The 23986-nt window shown below is 49.5% G+C and overlaps 1 protein-coding gene and 1 pseudogene across 1 annotated transcript in view; one reads left to right on the forward strand and one right to left on the reverse strand.

The window, feature by feature from the left end:
- LRP1 (LDL receptor related protein 1) overlaps positions 1-16014 on the reverse strand; it is an 81349-nt gene extending 65335 nt beyond the window's left edge. The window contains exons 1-4 of the mRNA XM_066369449.1: positions 15479-16014; positions 6603-6725; positions 3290-3427; positions 1482-1601 (exon numbers count right to left, since the gene is read on the reverse strand). Of these exons, the coding sequence (XP_066225546.1) occupies positions 1482-1601; positions 3290-3427; positions 6603-6725; positions 15479-15545 (448 nt within the window). The 5' untranslated portion in view covers positions 15546-16014. The remainder of the gene's footprint in view (positions 1-1481; positions 1602-3289; positions 3428-6602; positions 6726-15478) is intronic.
- Positions 16015-20715: 4701 nt separating this feature from the next.
- On the forward strand, positions 20716-21158 carry LOC136393225 (ubiquitin-ribosomal protein eS31 fusion protein-like; annotated as a pseudogene).
- The last annotated feature ends 2828 nt before the right edge of the window (positions 21159-23986 follow it).

The following is a 23986-nucleotide window of genomic DNA, read 5'->3' on the forward strand; positions in this document are numbered from 1 at the left end:
GGATGTGGTCATTTCCAGTGTGATGAGGGCAGGGAAGTGTGTGCCCTCAGATACTACCACTGGGTGTGTCCATTGCAACAGCTACTTTGGAGGACAATTTGGCAGAATCTATTAATGAGAAATGTGCAAACTCACCCAGCATGTCCAGACTTGGAATGTACCCTAGAGAAATATCCACATCATCCATTCATTCAGAAAATATTTCTTCAGTACCTACTAGGTGCCAGTACTGTCCTAGGCTCTGGGGATACGTCAGCAAATAAAATAAATTCAAACTGCTGCCCTCATAAAACTTAACCTCAGTAAAATATAAAATGAAATACTGTTACTACAATAAGAAATACAACAAAAAGATAAGTTCTATATTTTAGAGGTGCTAGTGCACTGGAAAGCGACTGGTGCTGTGGAAAAACATTAAGAAAAGAAAGGGAAAAGGGAATGGAGGTGTGGGGGGACTTTAGAGTGGCCAGGGATGGCCCCACGGAGAACGTGGCATTCGTGCAAAGACTCGAGGGAGGCAAATTTAAAATGGAAAAGATTGTGTTGCTTGTAACAGAGAGAAATTGGGAACATCTTACTCATCAATAGGGCAGTGGCCAACTAAGCTGTGGTAACAGTCATACATCACAGTGGTTTGAAAAGAACAAGGTAGATCTCCACATATTAACGTGGAAAAATCTTTAGGACATGCTGATGAAAAAACTGGAAACAGGAATGTACAGGATGATTATGTAATAAGAACACATGCACACAAACAGTCTTTTCACTGAGATTGTCCATGAACACATGCACACAGAGGTACAGAAGAAGCCTGGGAAGAAACGCACATGCTGCTAACAGACTTGACCACCACAGAGGGAAAGGAACCAGAAGTAAGGATTTGTCAAAGTGGACTATAGTTTTATCTTAGTGCCTTAATTTTTTTTTTACAGGAAACTCACATATGACCTATATAATTTTTTTTGTGTGTGACAGAGACAGAGAGAGGGACAGAGAGGGACAGACAGGAAGAGAGAGAGATGAGAAGTATCAATTCTTCATTGAGGCACCTTAGTTGTTCATTGATTGCTTTCTCATATGTGCCTTGATGGGGAGAGGTGGGGCTACAGCAGACAGAGGAGTGACTCCTTGCTCAAGCCAGCGACCTTGGGCTCAAGCTGGTGAGCCTTGCTCAAACCATATGAGCCCATGCTCAAGCCGGCGACCTCGAAGTTTTGAACCTGGGTCGGGTTATCCACCCAGTTAGATGCTCTATCCACTGCACCACAGCCTGGTCAGGATGACCTATATAATTTTAAGATGAATTTTTTGAAGTCTGGTGGAAGCAAATAGGCTCACAGTCAAGCCCAGAGGCTATGTAGGGTATCCGGTCATGCCTCCTCTCTGGTACCTTCTTGTCTAACTTTCTCCTGCCCCCTCCAGGCCCACTGGCCCTGCCTCCTGCTCCCCCAACCAGCACACGGGCACTTGCACTCACTTACCTTTGCAGGTCTTGCCATCTGCCTGCAGCTGGAAGCTGCTGTTGCAGTAGCAGGTGGGCCCATTGAGTGTGGGGACACAGTGGTGCTGGCAGCCCAGCTGAGAACAGTTAACTAGGAGCTCTGTGAGAAGGCAGGAGACACACACACACTCAGGCCCTCAGACCTGGCAGCCACCCCCAGACTGTAACCTTCACCCAGCCTCCATCAACCTTTCAGAAACCACATTCGAGGCCTGCAGTGTCAGAGGTGAAAAGGGCTTGGGAAGCACCTACTATATTTTGCAAGTGGGAAAACTGAGACCCCAAGAGGGTATAAGACAGGCCCAAGGTCACATAACCAATTATGGCTTTAACCATCTCCCTGCTCTGGCCTTCCTTTGTCCCCATGGAGAGAGTTGTGGTAGTTTGCTGGGCTCAAAGAGAGTGTGGACAGCGTCTCATCCTGTTCATATGCCTCTTGCTTGCACTGCCTAGAGACTATGATGTCGGCTCCAGGGCTGAGGGTGAAGAGTGGACATGAACTCGAGTCTTTCCCTACAGGATCCCGCTCTGGCTTGAAAGTACCCTCCAACCTATTCGCTGAGCCCCAGAGGCCTCTGAAAGAAGCCTGAGTAAAGTCCAGGTGGAGCATGGCAGGAGGAGCGAAACTGGTTTGCTCAGAATTCTTCTCTAATTTTTCTCCTGCCACTGACCCACTTCCACAGGGGAGACAGAAGGGAATGAGACGGGAGGGGGGAGGGGTGGGAGCAGCTGCCCCCCCAAACCAGCGACCCAATTAATGGTTTTGCGTGGGGCCAGGCGGCCTGGTCACAAAGACCCCTTTGTCCAGCTGCTTCACGCTCCCACCTAGGGTGAGAGCTGCCCCAGATGCTAAGACGTTCAGAAGCACTAAGCCTGCCAGGCAGAGCTGGGATGGGGGGCCAGACCCCAGTTACTCCCATTCTTCCCCACCACCACCCGAGAGCCCACATGTGCAGCCTGTCCAGCCTTCTGCCACAGAGAAGGTAAGTATTGTTTGTTCTGGAAAATCTAGAAAAGAGTTTTTCTTCTGGATATAGGGGCGGGGGTGCAGTAGGAGGAGAACCAACTTCTGTAATATCAGAGAAGGAAAGTTCAAACCCTAGGTTTTTGAGTTTCTTTGTTGTTTTTGAAGCTGAAAAAGTAATTCAAGGTATTCTAAAGGAAGCAAACTTGAATGTGTACCATCCAATAAGATAGGATGTATGTGGCAATTAAAGTCAATCCCCGGGCCCACACTCTGCATCCCATCCCAGGAGCTCCACAGAAAAACATGCAAAATCATCCAAAGGAGAGGATAAAAATCTCCCACACACTCCCTGGCTCCTCACTCCCTGCCCTGAGCGAACAGTATCCAGATGCATCTCCTCCCACAGGCCGGAAACAGGTGAGCAAAACTCCAGACCCCCTGGCCCCTGTTCTTTTCTCTTCATACACGTTTCATGTAAGAAACTGTGTGGAGAAAGGGCCCCACTATAGAAAACAAAAAAGTATAAAAATACTTTTATAGGTAGGAAACTGGCGTCTGGGGAAGGAGAGTGACTTGTCTAAGCACACACAGACACACAGAGAAGTGGCCGGGCTAGGGCTCACACTTAGAGCTTGTTGACCAAACTCCGAGCCCAAAGGACCACTCTCTAGTGGTATTTCTGTGTAGGGGCACAGGACAGGGCCTTATCCCCACTGGAGGTACCAGGATAGTCCTCGGATGGCAGGCCTCCAAACCCCTCAGGTACCCGCCTAAGAAATCATCGCATTCAGCCGGGATAACAGTGGTAGAAGAGCCCTTACCTCGGCAGTGGGGCCCCTCGTCTGAACCGTCCATGCAGTCCTGGACCCCATTGCAGAGACGGGACATGGGAACACACACCTCAGTGCCCAGGCAATTGTGCTCGTTCGGCTGGCATCGCTGGGCCTTACTCTGTGGGCCTGGGGCAAGAGGAAAAGGTTAACGTGACTAAGCTGGTTACAGTGGCTGTCTGGGAACACACTGGGAGAGGAGGTGGAGAACTGAGACTTGGTTTCAGACATCTGCGTTTTTTAGATCTCAGAAGGCCTCAGGAGTGGTTGGACAATTATACCTGGAGCTCTTCTACACCATTTCCCACAGTAGTCACATACCTGGGAGCAGCCAGATGGAGGGAAGAACTAGACTTTCAGCCAAGAGTCCACTCTCCAAATGCCCTATGCCTATGGACCCCAATGCCTCTACATTCTACATTCAGGAGACAGGCTGAGGTCAGAAGCAAAAGGTTTGGATAAGCTAAGGAAGACCGAGTCCGTGGAAGAGAAATTCAAACGATAAAGAACATCTTCTTCCCATCCATAGCTTCCTAGGTCCCAGAGAATGGCTGAGAGTCAGAGCAGGTCTTCTAGAACTGCACTGTCCAATAAGAAGTATCAGCCATAGGCAGCTACTGAGCGCTTGACTTGTGACTAGCTCAAAATGTAAGAATAAAATACACACTGGCTTTTGAAGATTTAATAACACACACACACACACACGCGCGCGCGCACACACACACACACAAAGAATGTGAAAGATCTCATTAATACTTTTATATAAATATTATACTGAAATGATAAAATTTTGGATACACTGAGTAAAATAAAATTTAAATTAATTTCACCTGGTTATTTTTTCCTTTTTTTTTTGTTTTGTTTTGTTGTATTTTTCTGAAGCTGGAAACGGGGAGGCAGTCAGACAGACTCCCGCATGCGCCCGACCGGGATCCACCCGGCACACCCACCAGAGGGCAATGCTCTGCCCATCCGGGGCGTCACTCTGCTGCAACCAGAGCCACTCCAGCGCCCAAGGCAGAGGCCATGGAGCCATCCCCAGCGCCCGGGCCATCTTTGCTCCAATGGAGCCCTGGTTGTGGGAGGGGAAGAGAGAGACAGAGAGGAAGGAGAGGGGGAGGGGTGGAGAAGCAGATGGGCGCTTCTCCTGTGTGCCCTGGCCGGGAGTTGAACCCGGGACTTCCGCACACCAGGCCGACGTCTACCACTGAGCCAACCGGCCAGGGCCTATTTTTTCCTTTTTAAATGTGGCTACTAGAAAATTTTGAATTGCCTAAGAGGCTTGCATTATATGCTATTAGATAGCATTATTCTAGATCCCCAACCCAGAGCAGAGCCTGTCTGATAAAAGGATTTGGGAAGGGTCAAAGGTGGTGGCCCACTAGTGATATCTCTGGTACTTCCTTTGTTGCCCAAGAAGATGGGCCTGGGGTAGGGGATTCCTCAGGGAATTCTCAGGAGGTCATGCAGGCTAGAATGCTGGCTGAGCCAGTGAGCTGGAAGATAGACTACTGCCTACTGGCTCCCAAACCAGTACAGTGAGTGTAACGCCTGTTCTATACTGGTCTAAACTAAATCCTGCCCACTACGCCAGGTGTAATGCCAGTTGTGAAGGCCAGGCAGGTTCACACTGGATTCAGGCAGACCACAGAAGAACCACAGAGCCAAAAAGCATTGGGTCATTCCCGTTTATTGGATTCTAGGAACAGCGAGTGAGCTAACAGGCAGGAGGAAACCTCTTCTCGGGGCAGTGGGCAAGCAAACCCCCCCTCACAGTGCAGGGCAAGCTATCTGCACCGAGGGAAGTACCGTAGCCTTATATAGGCCATACACAAATGGCTTTCTGCTATGTGTTTGAGCACTAATCGTGCCAAGTGTTTGCAGCCAGGAAACCAGCAAGCAAGCCTAACCACTGCTGTTTTCCCTATAGGGTGTGTGAGAGTGTCAGGGCCAGTGTGAGTAACCTATCCCATGTGCCTGGGTAGAAGTCTGTATGCACAGGTGAAGGAGGTGTGCGTGAAGGTCTACCTGTGTGTGTCTATGTGTGCTGGCGCTTCTGGCCTCAGAACGTGCATTTCCATGTTCTGTGGGGAGTGAGTCTGAGTCCGTGTCTGTATCTGGGGGCATCTGTCCGAGTTCAGGTTGTGCTTCTGCATCCCTGTTTGAATGTTGACTCTGTGTTGCTATAAGAATGTTTCTGTGCCAGCATCTGCTTTTATATATGTCAGAGTAGGCGAGTCAGTGTCCAGGAGGGGCTGTGCATGTGATGGGCCTGGGAATGTGTAAGAGCAGGGATACATATAAGGTGGGGTTTGCGTCGAGGAAAGAATGGATAAAAAGAGCCAGTTCCAGCCCATTTGCAAGGCTTTCTTAACCCTTAACACCAAACATCAGGTCAGAAACGTGGGGCATAAAAGGTGGCATCAGATAAGAGGACCACGCTCACCACAGAAACACGGGCAGAATATCCCTGGCCCCCACTCCTCCAGAGCAGTGTATGGGGGTGAGGCTGAGAGAACTGCTGGCTCCCTTTCCGGCCCTAAAATTACCCCTGATAATTATGGGTGAGGGTGTGGGGAGGGCACAGGGGATGAGGTTGGAACAGAACAAACCCGGGGAGAGACCAGAGACAGGCTTAAGAACGCATGGCACCTAGACCCTGGCCCAGATGAATTCATCAGGAGAGAGAGGCTGAAGGTAGAGACCCCAGCACTCTGCCAGCTGCCCAGGGCTCTGGGGTCTGGCCAGCAAGTCTTCCACCCTCTCACCCCCAACTGGCAGAGTAAAGGCTGGGCGGGAACCTTTCTCCCAGTTTAAACAGCTGCCTCTGATTACACCACTTACTGGTGGCAGGGGAAGGCGGGGGTGGTGGGACATGCACAGGGGTGGGGCTTCTGGTACAGAGACTGAGCAAGAGTTGGTGGCCTTTGGCCTAGGAGTCTGAGTACAGAAAGGGGGATCTGACCTGTGGGCACTCAGCAAGGGTCAGGAGGCTCTGAGGTGGAAAGAAGAGGGACAAGCAAAAGGGCACTCGGGCCCCCTCCTAGCAAAACTGTCAGTACAGAGAACAGTCTCTGGCAGGCCTGGGACAGAGAGACTGAGGGACCATTTCTGAGCACACCAGGCACCATGCCGGGCGCACTAAAGGGGGGAGAGGGCAGTTTTAGCTGTGTCATGGACAAACAATCACAGAGCAAGGTCTACACCAGGCTAGAGATTAGCTGTCTTCATTCCAAACTGCTTGGGCCTAAAGGCAAAAAAGACAAGTCAGGGGTTTGGGTGGAGGGATCCAAAAAATACTTACAGATCTCAGGGGCCTCATCAGATCCATCGGGGCAGTCCCTCTCCCCATCACACCGCCAGCCCTTTGAGATACAGGTGATCTGGTCTCTGCAGGCAAACTGCTTAGGGCTGCAGGTCTTGGGGACTAGGGACAAGTAAAGAAAACAGGTGTAAATGAAGGTTGGACGCCAACTCTATGGCTCTAAAGCTCCCTGTATGGGTCCTCCTCTTTTCCCAACATCAGTCTCCATTTCGCCCAAACTCTCTCAGCCACAGTCCATGTGTGTGTGTAGGGGGGAGGAGTGGCCAGGGGGCAGGGGGCTGTGTGTCACTCCTGGAACACTGTGTACCTGTTGTGGGTGGGAGAAGGACACAGGGAGCACATTTTTCTGCCACCTCCCTCACACCCAGCCAGCCCCCTAGGCTGCCTATCCAATGTGCCCCTCCTCTAGCCCTCAGGGTCAAAGCCCTTGTTATCTGGGTTACTGTGGACAAGCACCAACACTTTCAGCTTTGCTGACTGAGTGAAAGATGGGACATTTAGGGGGTATTGACATGTTTTCTCTTTATCTTCCTCTCCCTCCCACTAGAAACTCACAGCTGGTCTTTTCTAACCTCTCTGCTCCTCTGCCCACTGGGACACTCCTGGTCCATGAAACATATCACCCCTCCTCCATCTCCAACTCCTAACCACCAGGCTCTAGATGGAAAGCGTGTGTGTGGGGGTGCCCTCAGCACAGCAGTAGCTTAAAGATGGTATCAGCAGAGAGGGACTGGAGGGCAAGGCTGTCCAGGGCAGGGCAGGGGTACAGCAGAGCAGAGAGCCCCACTTCCACCTCAATTCTCTAAGGATGTAGCTTCCCTTGTCATTAGACCCCAGGGAGGGCTTTCAGTATATGTCTTCAGGGGTAAGAGGCGCATAAAGATTGCCCAGCATGGCCTGACCTGTGGTGGCACAGTTGGTAAAGCGTCGACCTGGGACACTGAGGTTGCCCGTTCAAAACCCCGGGCTTCCCTGGTCAGGGCACATGTGGGAGTTGATGTTTTCTGCTCCACCCCCCTTTCTCTCTCTCACTCTCTCTCTCTCTCTCTCTCTCTGTCCCCTCTCTCTAAAATGAATAAATAAATTAGTTAAAAAAGACTGCTCAGGATAATAGAGTTGGAAAGTCAAAGCAGCAGGATGCCTGGGTGATCTGTGGGAGCTGATTTCAACCCAGCCAACCCATGAAGTTACTACATCCAGGACCTCTTTTGTCCTACCCCTTCACCCTCTCAGCTCCTGCGCCATTCTCTTAACCTCATTCTCTGAGGAGGTATTAAGAATGGTAACACTAACTCTTATTGTGGGCTCAATATCTGCCATCTGCCGGGAACTGTGGTAAACCAGTTTTTTCCAAGTATCATCTTATTTAATCCTCTCCACAACATAACAAAGTAGATACTACTAACACCACCATTTTATAGATGAGGAAACCGGCCTCAGAGAGGTGGGGTCACAGAGCAGGCAAATGACAAAACTAGGGATCACTCAGTTTTGAGCTGACTCTAAGTCTGGTTTTTTTGTTTGTTTGTTTTATTGACTTTAGGGAGAGAGAGAGACAGACAGAAACAATCTGTTTCTGTATGTGCCCTGACTAGGGATCGAACCAACAACCTCTGTCTAGCCCGATGATTCTCTAACCAACTGAGACATCCAGCCAGGGCTGACTCTAAGGTTTTAATCAGTGCAGTCTGTACTAGTCTCCCCATTCCCACTGAGAGATACTCAAGAGTTGTTCCTCCCAACCCCATCACCATGTCCTCCATGAGAAGGAAATTCTTCTCCCTCTTTCACCCCCACCCAGGGCTGGGCTCTCAGTGTCCCATCCCTTCACCTCCTTTTCCTCAGCCTGTGTCAATTCCAGTTCTATTCAGCTGGCACGCACTGGAGACCAGCCCTGTGTCAGACACTGCACTAGGCACTGGGGTGCCAAGGAGGAGCAAAGTGCTCCTTCAGAAGTCTCATCCCCTGGGAAGACAGCTGTACACCAACCACTACCTTGAATGCAGGGCAGTGAGCTCAGGGCTGGGATGGAGTATAAGTAAAGTATGTCAGGGTTCTGAGCAGGGAGGAACAGAGTCTGAGGGAGGCCACATGGAGAAGATGTCCTCCCTCCCTAACCTCTATCTCTGGCAGAGGGGACTATATTCAGGCCCCTGGCCAGGATGAGAGCCAAGTTCAGGAAACACATCAAGGATGGCCAGGCCAGGCCTCCCCAAAGTCCTCCTCCCCTACCCCCCACCCTGAGCAGGGAATAAAGGCTCCTTGAAGAGGTAGATAATGCTGAGTTCATTGCCCCACTGGGCCAGCTGTGAGGTCTTCCCAGGGAAACAGCGCCCGCCAGCCTTGTCAGCCTCGTTAGCATGCCGGAGAACTGTCCTCTTCCCCTGGCCAGCCGAGACTGTCGGGGGGTGGGGTGGGGTGGTAGAATGGGAGTCAGGGGCAGATGAGCTGTTTGGAGCCCAGAAACGGCCCCCATGCCACCCCCATACCCCTCCACCTGGACTTAGTCCACATCCCCACGCCTCCTAGGCCAGAACTCACAGCCCCGGCCTGAGGTCACTGGTTGGTCACTCCAACCTCCCCTCCATTCTGCATCCCAGCCCTGATCCCCCCTCCTCTGGCCCTTACTTTGTCCCTCCTGCTGTCCCCACCCCCATTTTTGGCCTGAACTCTACAGAGGAAACAGCAGCTGGCAAACTCCGAAAGCTGGAATGAGAGAGATTCACAAACCAGATGTGCTCTTGCAGAGGGAAGAGAGTGGGGGATGGGGAAGTGAAAGAAGAGGAGCTCTCAGGGCCCTCTATCCCACAGCAGCATCTCTTCAGGCCCAGGGGCAGAGGGACTTGGGGGGTACACATGTCCCAAGAGCCAGGGCAGTGCAAGGATTGTGGAGAGATAAGTGAAAGAACTTCCCTCCTGTCAGGGATGGTGGAGAAAGCTCCAGGAATCTGGAGTTTGAAGGCTGAGGCCTGTCTTTGATTTCCTTCAAGGAGAGAGGGGAGGAAAGAAACAAATAACCTACTTGGGGCAGTCTACACAGCCAAGGGAAGCCCCACTCTGAGGTGGGAGGGAGCTACAGTGGGGGTAGGGTAGAAAGCTGGTAATCTGCTTAGAGCTTCCATCCAACCCCACTTTCCCCTGCTGAGCTTTCTGCATCTGATACTAGCACCTAGAAAACCTACTTTTGTGGCCTACAACTTAGGTAAGGGAACAACACTGCCCTAAGTTCAGCTTTAAGTTTGCAATCAACTACTGGCCTTCCCTGCCTCCTGCCCCTCATGAGAATTAGAACTCTTAATGATATGAGCAACTCTTTACAACATGGTCAGAATGAGTCCGCCACTGATCTGAAATACTTTGTATTAACAGTGGATACAGTTGCAATCCCCATCATACAGATGAAGAAACCAAGGCACAGAGCCATTAGTAACTGCACAGGTGGTTTCCTCATTGGCCATGATGATGGAACCAGATGGAGGAGGATGAAGGAGGGAAATGGCAGGGAGAATATTTTGGTCCTCTGAAGCTGGGAGTGGGGAGTGGGATCACAGGGGGTAGTAGTGGCCTGCAGGGAGGAGAAGAACAAGAACAGAACAGAAGAGAGAAGAGAGAGGACGGAGATGAAGGAGGAGAGGACTAAAAAGGAAAGAGAGTAAGAGAGGTTGCAGAGAGAACGCCAGGACACAGGGGCCGTCTGTTCTCAGCTTTGCTTGGAGATGAATGTGACCGCCATGCTAACTCTGGCCAACACCCCTGCCCCCCTTCATCAAATCCAGGCACCCGGCCCAGCAATGGCCCCCAGGGCCACCAAGCTGGAGCCAGGGCAGGAGGTGTAGGGTTGGTTGTGTGTCCGGACACCACACGGACCCCACTGCCCTGTTTGAGCCTTGGCTGTTGTCCTTTATCCGACTCTGGGACCTTGGAGCTGGGGTGGGGTGGGGGATAAGAGTCCCTGGCTAGTGAAGAGAGAGTGAGGAAAGCACAGACCTTGAGGGAGTCTTCTTCAGAGAAGGGACCCATTCCTTGACCACTTTGGGAGCAGTGAGGGAGAGAAAGAGAGGTGAGACCTCAGGTGATGCTTCTGAAAGGACCAGGAGACTTGAGGCAGGAAATTCATCAGAGACCCTCGAGACCTTTTTTGAGAGCAGATGCAGCAGAGGGAGAGACAGGCCGTGTGTGGAGGGATGTTTCCTAAAGGGAACTACATTATATATCTAAGGGAACAGAGGAGCCAGGGGTGGCCAAGGGGTAGGGAGCAGAGCCTGCAAGAATCTAAACTTTCAAATGTATGGGGGTGGGGCAGCAAGGGCCTCCCAAACCCAAACCAAGAGCTTTTCACTGAAATTTTATGTATTTTGGGTGTTACCCTGTGGCTCTTTCCCGCAGCTCAGTGAGGCTCAAACACATTTTTGTCATTCCTGAGTCTGGGCCTCTGCTTGCGGCCTGGACAGAAGGACAGACAGGATGGCCTGGACTGCCAGGGGAGGGGAAGGGTCTGCCCCCCATCTTGAGTCAATATTGACTCAGCAGCACATTAGCCTGACAAGTGAGCTCCCCACCATCTTTTCCTTTCCCCACAAGTAAAATTCAGACCCTTCAAATGTCTCCAGAGGTCATCATATCTCTCACCAGGCCTTCAAAGGCTTTCCTCATCTACCCCCAACCCACACACATGGCTTATCCTCAGCAGACGTAGGAGCTCTAAGCTCCTGACCCATTCCCCACATCTCTCTCTAATTCTCAGGCCATGAGGAAGTTCTGCCAGAAGTCTAACCTCCCTCCTTTCTGAAATATCTCCTTTCTCCCTCTTACTCAGTCCACAAAGGGTATCAAGTTCCCTTTTGCAGAACAGTCTCTCCAAAATCCATTCCCAAAATTAGTGGAGTAAAAAGAGAGGAATTTTAAGAAACGTAAATAAAAAGTCTCACTGTTTAACTGGATATTCCCAGTCTCGCCTGGAAGAGAAAAGAATAACCATAAAATGTCGAGGTGGGAGCCAGGGATCACATGAGAAAACCCAGTCGAGACGCTTGCTCCAGGTGGCTTTTGGGTTACCAAGAGACATGGATGGAGGTGGATGAAGACAGGCAGAGACAACGCGAGTAACAGAGACAAAGAGAGACAGGGCAGAGAATACCAGGAAAGATGGACAATAAGAAAGATGAACCAAGAGGATGAGAGATAAGAGTTTCTGAAAGGCCAAGAGGGCATACACCAATAGACAGACAGAGGAAGAAAAGATCAGATGGTGCTGTAGCCCAGAGGTTGCCAAGACAATGACATAGTTATCTTGGGATGAATATGGAGAATAATAACAACCCTCCTCTGAGATGATTAGGGTGGGGGCAGCATATATCCTGATTTAGGGAGACAGAGTTCCTGCCCTAGCAATGTCTGACCCAAGAGAGACCCAGAATCAGATCTGCCTGCCATAGAATCTGGACGGTGGGAAGAAGGAAGACGGGGATTTTCAACCACGGAAGCCAAAACTTGGGAAGACTCTGATCTCCTCAGGAGAAGCAAAAGGGGCAAATGCCTCTCCCCCACAATCCCTCACCTCTCTCCCAGGGAAGTTTTACACTGATGCCTGGGGCCATGACGCAGGAAGTATTCCAGAGCCAACTGCTTCCTTCTCCAAACAATGCAGGATTCTGCTAACTGGGCTGAAATCTGGGACTGAACACAGAAGGGTGGAACTAAGTTCTCACACCTCACCATTAGCTCCACCAGGTCAAGGACCCTTGCGTGGTCCCACTCAATTGGGCGATGAGTCCCCTCCATCCAGAGCTGGAGGACTTGAAGGCTGGAGAGTCCATGAAGTGAGGGGAGCGGCCCAAAAAGAGACTACTGAGGAGGAATAAGCTAGGTTTGGGTTTCTGATGTGCAAGGCTGAGACTACAGCAGGAGGAAAGAAAGTTAGACTCGGGTAAGGAAGGCTTCCCAAAGGTAAGGGAGGAATTTTGAAAAGCTGGAGCATTTGGACAAGATCTGGCTCTTCGGAGGTCCAGTGATAGGGAAGTGGATGGGGACAAAAAAAACTATGGAGAAAATGGAGGAAGGGGGAGCAACATCAGAAGAAAAGGAAGTCTTGAGAAATAGCCTCAAACCTCAAAATATCCCCCTAATCCCAAAATCAATGTCTTACCTATCCCCGCTTTGAAAGATGAGGGTAAGGGGACAGGTTCAAGGATCTGGGTCTGACCAGGGGAGAAAGGAGTTTGCAACCTTCTCTCAGACAGCCAGGAAGCAAACACCTCAGCTCCATAACTCACTTCAACTGTCCAGCTTGTCTGAGAACTGGCTCACGGGGGTGTGTGGAGAGGGACAGGAGAGAGGGAGGAAGTCAGCCTTCTTCCCTGAGCCAGATCTGCCTGGAGCTGCCCTCCCCACTACAAAATGTTCTTAATCTCAGCAGGATCCTCAATAACCCTTCTTTCCATTTCCACCCCATCTATCTCCCCATCCTCCCAGAATTGACAGCAAGTACACTCAAATCTGTCTATAGCAGGGAGTGAAATTGTTCCCCAAAGAGAAGGGGACCCCGATGTGGGTTCAGGCAGAGTAGAGAATGCAAAAGAGGTGGGGAGGATCCCACAGCAATTCTCCTGGAGGAAGAGCAGCAAGGCCTGTGAGAGCAACAGCAAGGAAGGCTAGACACTAAGTCAGGTAAGTTGGGGCCAGGAGGTTTCTTTTTCTCAAACATGAAGGAGGAAGTTCTATGTCTGTGGGCTTGGGACTTAAGGGCAGGGGTAGGGATAAGGGAATCCCTTAGGCTGCCTGGATAGCGCTGGCCCTACAGGCCTGTGCAATTATCCTTTCTGACCGATAGCAAGTGGGACCCATGATTCATATTCCCACTGCCAAGGTAAGAACAGTAGTGTGTGCTTCGGGAAGATCCTTACCCTGAGACTTTGAATACAGTTTGATTTGAGCTGCAGTTATAGCTGCAGACTGAGTGAAAAATTTAAGGGTAGGCAGGCAGTAAAGGAGAACATATCCAGTCTCCCTCTTCCATTCACCACCAACCAACTTGGTGTGGCAAATAGAATTGCTTTAGAACCCAAGGAGTGATGCTACCTGGGCCATGCCTGACTGGGCTGGGGATCTTTTCTCCTCTTCACAGAGACCCACCCCTTTCTTCTAACTCCATCTACCCTCCAGCATGGGGTTCCTGATGGTCTCTCACATTTTTTTTTTCTATCCCTCCCAGAAGTGGTTCATCCAGATCTCTCTGCCTTAGTTTCCCCTCCCACCTCACAGGGCTGATAACAAGAGGAAACAACATTCATAAGAGAGAAAGTCAAGAGCAAGGGTTAGCTGTGAGGGCTGGTCTAGAGGGAAAATCCTCTTTACCGCCTCTTGGGCAGATAATTGAGGTAGTATGGGGAGGTGGTGCAGGAGCAGACAGTTCCCAAGATAGCATCATTGAGAGCTACTGAGTATACTTTTCTGGGCACAGCTACTTCCTGACCCCCTAACCCCCTCTCCCAACTGAAGCACTTTGTGGGTAGGGGAAGAGAGGGTAAAATTATCTAGTTTCAGAGAAAAACTTTCCCAATCCCAACCTGGCAAAATTTAGACGGTGGAGGAGGGGTGCATGACACTATTGGGCCCAGTTTTTTCTCGGATGACAGAACTAAAATGACGGAAGCACTGAGATCCCACCCCTTCTCAAATCAGGGGCCCAGTTCAACCCAACCCCTGACCCCAGATCAAAGCTTGGGCAAGACTTGAACCAGTGACTCACAAGTAAGTGAAGAAAATAGCTGATATGAAAAGGAAAAGAGGCACCCCATTTCCCCCAAAGGACACAGTTCTAACCCAAACCTAACTGCAGTATAGAAAGTGTGTGTATATGGGAGGAGGAGGGGGAACGCTGGAGAGAAATAAACACATTTACCAAAGGAGCAGAGAATTGGGGGTTAGGGGTATAGCCATAACCCTCATCTAATCTCTAACTCTCCTTCCTGTCCAAACTGTGATCAAGCCAGAAGTCAGAAAGCAGCCTTCTTCCACCCTCCCACCTCAGCATTCCAGGCCATTTTCCAGTCCCCTTCCCCAACCATGACATCTGACGTTCTTCATTTCAAAGCTCCCAGGAATTAAGAAGGAAAATTGAAAGTCACATAGCATCAGCCTGCTTCTCCTCTGTCCCCCAATACAGCACTAGTCAGGCTACTGACAGAGGCCCTGAGAGGGGGAAGTGCTCATGTCGGGACCCCGGCGGGCAGCCGGCTGGATCCCGGACCCAGGCCTCCAAGCCTGGTCTCCCAGGCCCAGATTCCACATCCAAGCAGGGGGCCCTCTCCGTGGCCCTCCCTTTCCACCCACAGACATCTCGGGCCTGCCTGCCCTCTGCCCAGTGGGACACTCCTGATCAAGTTCCCCCTTTCAGGTTCAGAGGCCACTGCAAGAGCCCCCCATCCCCTCCCCTTGCAGCCCTGTATTGCAAATCCGGATTCCTTCACAATTCAGATGAGGGGTGGAGGGGTGGAGGATGTAGAGGAGATGGAGGCCCTCCCCAACCACAGATAGGAAGAGAAGGCCTCTGGATCCCGGGATCAGAAAAATGGGGAACCCTTCTCTCCCTTCCCAGGCTTCTGGTCTTTGTTTGGGCTAGGGGTCCCCCAAGAAGCATCATTTGCCTAGGGCTACATCTTCCAAATCGAACCCCCATTCCCACCCCCCACCCCACCCCGGTCGGGCCCTTGCTGTGTCAGCTGGACTGGGATAACAAAAGGGCCCCCTTTCCGCGTCTCTCTTCCCCATCCGAATGCAAGAGCGGGGGGGGGGGGGGGGGGGGCTGGGGAGTGAGTGTTCCCAGCGGTTCAAGGGGGCCGCGGAATCTCACTTACCGTCGACAGCGGCTGCGACCAGAGCTGAGAGCAGGGGCAGCAACAGCAGCTGCGGCGGGGTCAGCATGGTGTTGGCTGATGCAAGCAGCAGCCCCCTACTCTCTGGTACTGCTACTTCTCGCCGTCGCCCCCCCCAATTGGGGGGTCCCCCTTTTTCCTCCTTTCCTCCTCCTCTATTCTTGTCCTGTCCTTCGGCAACGCGCACCAGGGGCGTGGGTGAAGAGACAGAGTTAGGAGCCCCTCGTGGGAGATCGGCTTACGAGGGTACGCCCCCTGCTCCCAAATCCAAACCCTTCACTCCCTGCTTTTCTCTCTGCTCCTCTTTCCTCCTCCCTGGGCGAAGCTCACAGCCCCATCTCCGAGCCGCCTCCGGCTGCAAAAATGCACAATTGGAAGGAGGCGGGGTGGGGGTGGGGGCGTGGACCGGGTTGGGGAGCCCTTGGAGGGGGCCTGATGGAGCTCTGGGGGCTCCCCTCGTTTCTGCCTCCTCAGTGCACGGGCCTGGAGCTCACACCACTGTTCCCCGGACTGAGGTGCCGCCGGGCGGGCTGAGGGGGAGGGAGGGGAAGGGCAAAGGAGGGAGGGAGAGAAGGGGCGGGGAAAGAAAAAAAGGTGGTGGTGGGGGTGAGCTACGCGGCAGTCCGGTGAGTGCGCATGCGCCGACTTGGCGCGCTGCCCTGGGGTGGGGAAGACTGGGCAGCTGTGAGATTTGGACCTCTGGCCAGCGGTTCGAGAGTGAGGGTGTCGTGGGGTGGTTAGCTGTTTTGGGGTCGGGATCGTCCTCTCCCCTGACTGGGCCTTTTCCACCTATCTGCAAATTGCTGAAGGGACGAGGGGTGATTGGGCAGTGGGCGAGGAGAGTGGAGCGGCTTCTCTTTGAAACTCGGTGTAATGCCCTATGATTTTAGGCCGGCTCTGGGAATCCAAAACCTGGAAGTCTGGGCCGAGGTCTGATTTCCTTGAGGTGCCCTGACTGCGCTTCGCCTGCCTGGGGTAAGGGCAGGGGCCGCCCACCCGCAGGGAAGATACGGGGGGGGGGGGGGAAGGCTGAGCTTTGATTTGGAGACTTTGTAAGACTGGGACCCGCGTTGAGGTCTGCGCCCGGGGAGGCGGGGTGGGGGAGGGGCCGCGAGGACCCGCCCCCACCTCGCTCCAGGGCTGGGGTAAACAAGGACACCCGCGGGGACACGCTGCAGCTTGTCCGCCTGTCTAGGGATTGGGGATGGAGCCCACCTTAGTACCCGCCCCGCCCTACTTGCCTGGCACCGGGCGCGGGAGGGGCAGGCTCTAGTTTGGAGGGAGGTGAGTCACCAGCGGGTGGGGGCCACCCCTTCGCCCCAAGAGGTCGGGGCTCATTTATTTTTTTGTATGATGTTTTGTTTTTTTATACCTTCTGACTGGCATTTCACCAAGTCGGGGTTTAAGATTACAAGCAACAGGGATTTGGAATAAGATGAGGGACTCTGGACTCGAGTTCTGAGTGGGTGTCTGCTGAGTGCCGGACCTTTGTCTGGGCCCTGAGCTGGTACGGGAATGCTACTTTGAGTCCAGAAGACGCCTGGCGGTTTCCAAAGACCGGTTAATGTGCTTCTGGCCACTGCCCCCTTCTGGGCGATGTTTTAAGGGTGTGTGACTTTCTGTTGTCTGGAAGTCAGAATTCAGGGAGACAGCAGGCGACTTTGGCTGTCAGAAATTGACTTTAGAGATGAGAAAGGGTTGCACTACGCTTCTCCCTTTTAAAATTCTAGTAAAGAAAGGGTCCCAAGTCCTGCCTGGCAGAAAAGTGTGTCCCTTGCAGGAAGCGGAACAGCATGGCGGACTTGTCCCTTGATGGCAGTGAGAGCAACAGAGGAATCCAGAGGGAACTAGACCTTTCCCCCAAACCAGAGCTCCCTCTGGGCTCGGTTTGCTCCAGGCCCAGGCCACCTACCTTTAGTCTCCCAGGCTAGAAACCTCAGACTCTTTGCTAATTATGTCTAATCTTGCAAGTCTGCTCAAGGCCTGCTACTTTTTCCTTTGAAATAAAGCTCAGATTTCCTCCATTTCCACTGCCAGAGTTTCTTCACACAGGGGTGGGATCTTACTCATCCTTTTATGCAACCCTCATGGGCTGACACATTGACAGGCACATGGCAGGTACTCACTAAATGTTTTTAATGAATGCCTTCTAGACTCCTTCCTCTCCCAGGACCCTCTCCCAGTATTATGGTCCAAGAGAAATCAGATTGAAACAGATTTCAGACATCTTTGAGAGAAAAAAGCTATACGAAGTGACCATATGTAGCTTGTGAGAGGGCAGTCTCATTTTTCTCCCTGCTAGCTACCTTACACATGTGAATCTTTCTCAGTCGGCTATCCCTGTTTAGTCTCTTCCCGGCTGGCAAACATCTACTGGGTGTCTATAGACAACTAAGTCAAATATGAACTCTTCTCCCAGTCATAGACTTCCAAAGTTTGGCCCCAGCCAGCATGCCAACACTTATTTGCTACTTCCCAACACCTACCAGCTCCTGAATGTGAATGTGTATTTATTTTTAACTTTATATTATTATAAAAATGGTATATTATATTTATATTATCAAAATGGTAATAATTAGTGGTTATAAACACTCAGTTATAGGAAAGTACAAAGTGAAAAGTAAACTTGCTGCTCTTCACACTACCATTCTTCTACCCCACCCTCAGTAACCACTACTGAAAGTTCCATGGATCCCCTTCCAAGAGGGCTTTTTTAAAAATAAAAATAAATAAAAAACAAATATACATAAACAATTTAAAACCACAAATGAGCTCATATAGTATATACTATTATGTAACTTGCTTTTTTCACTTATCTTGTGTGTGTAAAATATTGTACACACATATCCAGCCCTCTTTTTATATTGGCTACTTGGAATCTCCTTGCTTGATTTCTACACAATCTATTGAAGTTGTTGGATGCCCAGTATATGAACTGCTGAGGCTGTCACCATAAGATGAGAATGCATATTTCTACCTGAGCCTTTAATTATACTGTTCTCCCAGCACTTCCCTACCCTCCTCAGAAAAGCCCTCCTATTAATCTCCCTGTGCCTGTCCCTCCTGTTCCAAACTTGCACTCAAGATAGCCTCAGTACCTAGACATTAGCACTTAATTTTGTGGATTCTGTGTCTGCTACCAGACCATAAACTCCCTAAGGGCAAGGATGTCTTTTATTTTTTTGTATCTACCCATAATTAGGAGTTCTTAATTGATTGATGGGAAGGCTGAGAGCAGTATTAGGACTCCAGGTGCCTGTGCTGGTGGAGACAATCATAATTTCTTTTGAATGGGATGTGGCTGTAAGCATCTCTGTATTTCTTCTATACCACTCATTATGCAATCCTCTGCCTCAGTTTCTTTTCTCCCCACTTCTGGTTTGTTTGTTTGTTTGTTTGTTTGTTTGTTTGTTTTGGTGACAGAGAGAGGAACAGATAAGGATAGAAAGGAAGGGAGAGAGATGAGAAGCATTAATTCTTTGTTGTGGCAACTCAGTTGTTCACTGATTGCTTTCTCGTATGTGCCTTGACTGGGGGACTTCAGCAGAGTGAGTGATCCCTTGTCAAGCCAGCAACCTTGGACTCAAGCCAGATACCTTTGGGTAATGTCTATGACCCCACTCTCAAGCCAGCGACCTCGCACTCAAGCTGGTGAGCCCGCACTCAAGCCAAATGAGCCCGCGCTCAAGCTGGCGACCTTGGGGTTTCGAACCTAGGTCCTCAGTGTCCCAGTTCGACGCTCTATTTACTGCGCCACCGCCTGGTTGGGCTACCCACTTCTGTTTTTAAGAAACAGTTTCCATCCTGATCTGTGGTGGTGCAGTGGCTAAAAGCATCGACCTGGAAGGCTGAAGTTGCTTGTTTGAAACCCTGGGCTTGCCTGGTCAAGGCATATATGGGAGTTGATGCTTCCTGCTCCTCCCCCCTTCTCTCTCTCTCTCTCCCCTATCTAAAAAAATGAATAAATAAATAAAAATATTTTTTATAAAGCATTTTCCATTTTCAAATCTTGGGTTAGAATTATAACTAAAGTAGTGGACAATCAAAGAGGAATTCTCACCCTGGGCAGTGGCCCAGTGGATGGAACGTTGGTTCAGCATATGGACATCTTGGGTTCAATTCCTGGTTAGGGCACACAGGAGAAGCAACCATCTACTCCTCTTCCCGTCCTGTAGCCAGTGGTTTGATTGGTTTGAGCATGGGCCCGTGTGCTGAGGATAGCTCAGTTGGTCTGAGCATGTCAGACTCAGGCACTGAGGATAGCTTGGTTGATTTAAGCATCAGCCCCAGATGAGGTTGCCCGGTGGATCCCAGTTGGGGCACATGCGGAAGTCTGTCTCACTATCTCCCCTCCTCTCACTTAAAAGAGAAAAAGGAATTCTCTGTAGTCCATAATCAGGATACCTAGAATGGTGACAATAAGCAAAGAAATTGCTGTGGGAGAGATATCTTCTTTGGATCTCACAGCAAATCATTAAACGTTTTTTCCTGTCTGAGTGTAAGGGGCACTGGGATTGGTGCATTAAAAGGGCTGCTCCAGAACTGAATGTCAAGCCAGAGACTCACACCACCTAGTGGTCATCTAAAGAAATGTAAATAGGAAGGGTGTTTCTGAAAGGTCTGGTGGTGCAATGTGCAAAGAGAACCAAGATTTATTGAGCTAATGCTTACCACGAACCAAGTCTTGCAACGAATTTTACATAGGTTAACTTCCTTGAGTCTGGGTGTTATTTCCAGTTTTTAGTTATGAAAATAGAGGCTCAAAGAAATTAAGGAAATCTGTCCCAAATCACAATGCTGATTGAAGCCCAGTTTTTATACATTTAATAACATTTATTATATATCTCAAGCACATTCGTAGGCATTGGGGAAAAGAGATAGAAGCACAGCCTCAGCCTTCAGGAAGCATACAGATTAGTGGAGTTGTGCAACAAGATGATTGACAGTTATAACACAGTAGCTTAATGTCTATGATAAAGGCAAGCTCAGAGGGCCATGGGAACCAGGGCAGGATTTTTATTCCAGATAAGGGGGGGGGGTCAAAGCAAGCAGTGTAGATGATGCCAGGCTACACTTTGAAAGAGAAGGAAATGACAAGCAATGATAGGAAGAAAGTGTGTTTTAGGCTGGCGGACAGGCAAAGGCAGGGAGACATGAGGAAGTTTAAAACACTTAAGGAAGCTTTCCAATCTGCCATCTGTGGTGGAACCACCACCAAGATGCAGATTTTCATGAAAACCCTTATGAGGAGGATCATCATTCTCAAGATTGAACCCTTGGATACAAAAGAAAATGTCAAGGCCAAGATCCAGGATAAGAAAGGAATTCCTCCTGATCAGCAAAGACTGACCTTTGCTGGCAAGTAACTGGAAGATGAAAGTCTGACTATAACACAAAAGTAATCCACTCTTCACCTTGTGTTGAGACTTTGAGGTGGTGCTAAGACAAGAAGTCTTACACCACTCCCAGGAAGAGTGAGCATAAGAGAAAGAAGGGTACACTGGCAGTCCTGAAAGAGGTGAAAGAGAACGGCAAAACCAATCACCTTTGTCAGGAGTGCCCTTTGGGTGAATATGGTGCTGGAGTTTTTATGGCCAGGCACTTTGACAGAAATTGTGGCAAATGTCTGACCTATTACTTCAACAAACCAGAAGACAAGTAATTGTATATGGGTTAATAGAAGACATGAACTAACATTAAAAAAAAAAAAAAAAAAAAAAAAAGGAGGCCCTGGCCAGTTGGCTCAGTGGTAGAGCGTCGGCCTGGCGTGCAGAAGTCCCGGGTTCAATTCCCGGCCAGGGCACACAGGAGAAGCGCCCATCTGCTTCTCCACCCCTCCCCCTCTCCTTCCTCTCTGTCTCTCTCTTCCCCTCCCACAGCCGAGGCTCCACTGGAGCAAAGATGGCCCGGGCGCTGGGGATGGCTCCTTGGCCTCTGCCCCAGGCGCTAGAGTGGCTCTGGTCGCAACAGAGCAACGCCCTGGAGGGGCAGAGCGTCGCCCCCTGGTGGGCGGGCCGGGTGTATCCCGGTCGGGCGCATGCGGGAGTCTGTCTGTCTCTCCGCGTTTCCAGCTTCAGAAAAATACAGAAAAAAAAAAAAAAGGAAATACTTGAGCAACAAATATGATATGGCTGACGTTTAAGGTATTTATTGGGGAGGATAATGGATGAAGTATGAGGGAGCTTAATCACAAAGAGTGATTTTAGCCATACTAAAGACTTAGACTTTTATTTCTAGAAGTTGTGGAGAACCCAGTGAAAAATTGGTGAAGTCTTTAATGTATCAGCCATTAAGCTGGAGAGGAAGAGGACTTCAAACTAAGGAGGTAGGATTAAGTTTATTAATTGGTTTATCATATTGCCCTAGAGAATAAGGACAGAGAAAGATGGGTCTGGAAACTTTGGCTCACATTAAAATGTTCCTAAAGTTTGCAAATTTGGGCTGCACATTGGAATCACCTGGGAAGCTTTTAAAATCCCAATGCTAAGAAAAACTAGAGGACTTAAACTACTTAACTTCAAGACAGTGTGGTGTTGGCATAGGGATTGACAAACAGATCCATGGGACAGAACAAAAGGCCAGAAATAGACTCACACTTAATGATCACTTGATTTGATAAAGTTATCAAAGTAATACATGAGGAAAGAAATGTCTTTTCAACAAATGGTGCTGGGACAACTGAATACTGTGTGGGAGAAATAAGTAAACCTTAACCCCTACTTCACACCATATGCAAAAATTAATTCAAAATGGATCATAGATCTAAGCCATAAAAGCTAAAATCATAAAGCTTTTATTTATTTTTTATTTATTTATTTTAGCAAGAGAGGGAGGGAGAGAGACAGACAGGAAGGGAGAGAGATGAGAGGCATCATTTTTTTGTTGTGGCACCTTAGCTGTTCATTGATTGCTTTCTCATATGTGCCTTGACCAGAGGGCTCCAGTTGAGCCAGTTATCCCTTGCTCAAGCCAGCAACCTTGGGCGCAAGCCAGCGACCTTGGGCTTCAAGCCAGCAACCTTTGGGTCATGTCTATGATCCCATGCTCAAGCCAGCGACCTCACACTCAAGCTGGTGAGCCCGCACTTAAGCCAAACGAGCCCACGCTCAAGCCAGTGACCTCAGGGTTTCAAACGTGGATCATCAGGGGCTCAGGCCAATGCTCTATCCACTGTGCCAGCACCTGGTCAGGGAATCATAAAGCTTTTAGGTGAAAATACAAAATATTTTCATGACTTGGAGGTAGGAAAACATTTTGAGTCATAGAAAGCAATAGGCATTGGGGAGAGAGGGAAAAAGGGGGGCTGAGGGGAACATGGGGGTGGGGGAGATATATTTGGTGGGACACTTGAATCTATGTAAACACAATAAATTAAAATCATTAAAAAAATCAACTTATATTTATGGAGCACCTACTACATGACAAGAATGTATATGATTATTTACATTAATCTTAAATTTTATAGGGATGAATACCTAATAATCTTTATTAAAATTTTCCACAATACAAAAAAAAAAAAAAAAGAAAGAAAATGAATTGATAAGCATCAAAATTTAAAACTTTTACTCATCAAAGACACCATTAAGAAACTAAAGCTGCCTGACTAGGTGGTGGCGCAGTGGATAGAGCATCAGACTGGGATGTGGAGGACCCTATTTTGAGACCCCAAGATTGCTGGCTTGAGTGCAGACTCATCAGCTTGAGCGCAGTCTCACCAGCTTGAGTGCAGGGTCGCTGGCTTGAGCATGGGATAACAGACATGACTCCAAGATTACTGGCTTGAAGCCCAAGGTTGCTGGCTTGAGCAAGGGGTCACTAGCTCAGCTGGAGCCTCCACCCCCACCCCCTCATCAAGGCACATATGAGAAAGCAATCAATGAACAACTAAAGTGCCACAAGTTGATGCTTCTCATCTCTCTCCCTTCCTGCATGTCTGCCCCAGTCTGTCTCTCGCTAAGAAAAAAAAAAAAGAAATGGATTGATGTTTCTGTCTGTCTCCCTCCCTCTCTAAAATCAATAAATAAAAAAAGCCAAAAGGTAAGCAAAATATTGATCTGACAAGGTACTGATATCCAGGAGATATATTTATATACACATACAGGATGGGGCAAAAGTAGGTTTACAGTTGTTGGTATGGAATATAACATAATAATAAATAATAATATAAAAATAAACTCTTGTTTTTGTGTACTCACAACTGTAAAGCTACTTTTGTCCCACCCTGTACAGGGAAAAGAGAAAGAAAGAGAGAAAGGGAAGAAGAGGGAGAGAGAGAGAAAGCAGAGAGAGAGAGAGAGAAGACAGAAATTACAGTGCTAGTTAGAGGGCTGAAATTTTCTTGTAGAGGCTCAATTCTGACCACAGCTGGCTCCATCCAGAGATGCTTGACTTTGCCCACCCACCAGGGCTGCTACTTGTCCATCTGGAGGTGAAGATCTGTTGGCCACAACAAGCTTCTGACAGTCCAGGGGCTTCATTTAGAATCTTGAG

Source organism: Saccopteryx leptura, chromosome 2 (assembly GCF_036850995.1).
Source record: "Saccopteryx leptura isolate mSacLep1 chromosome 2, mSacLep1_pri_phased_curated, whole genome shotgun sequence".
Lineage (NCBI taxonomy): Eukaryota > Metazoa > Chordata > Mammalia > Chiroptera > Emballonuridae > Saccopteryx > Saccopteryx leptura.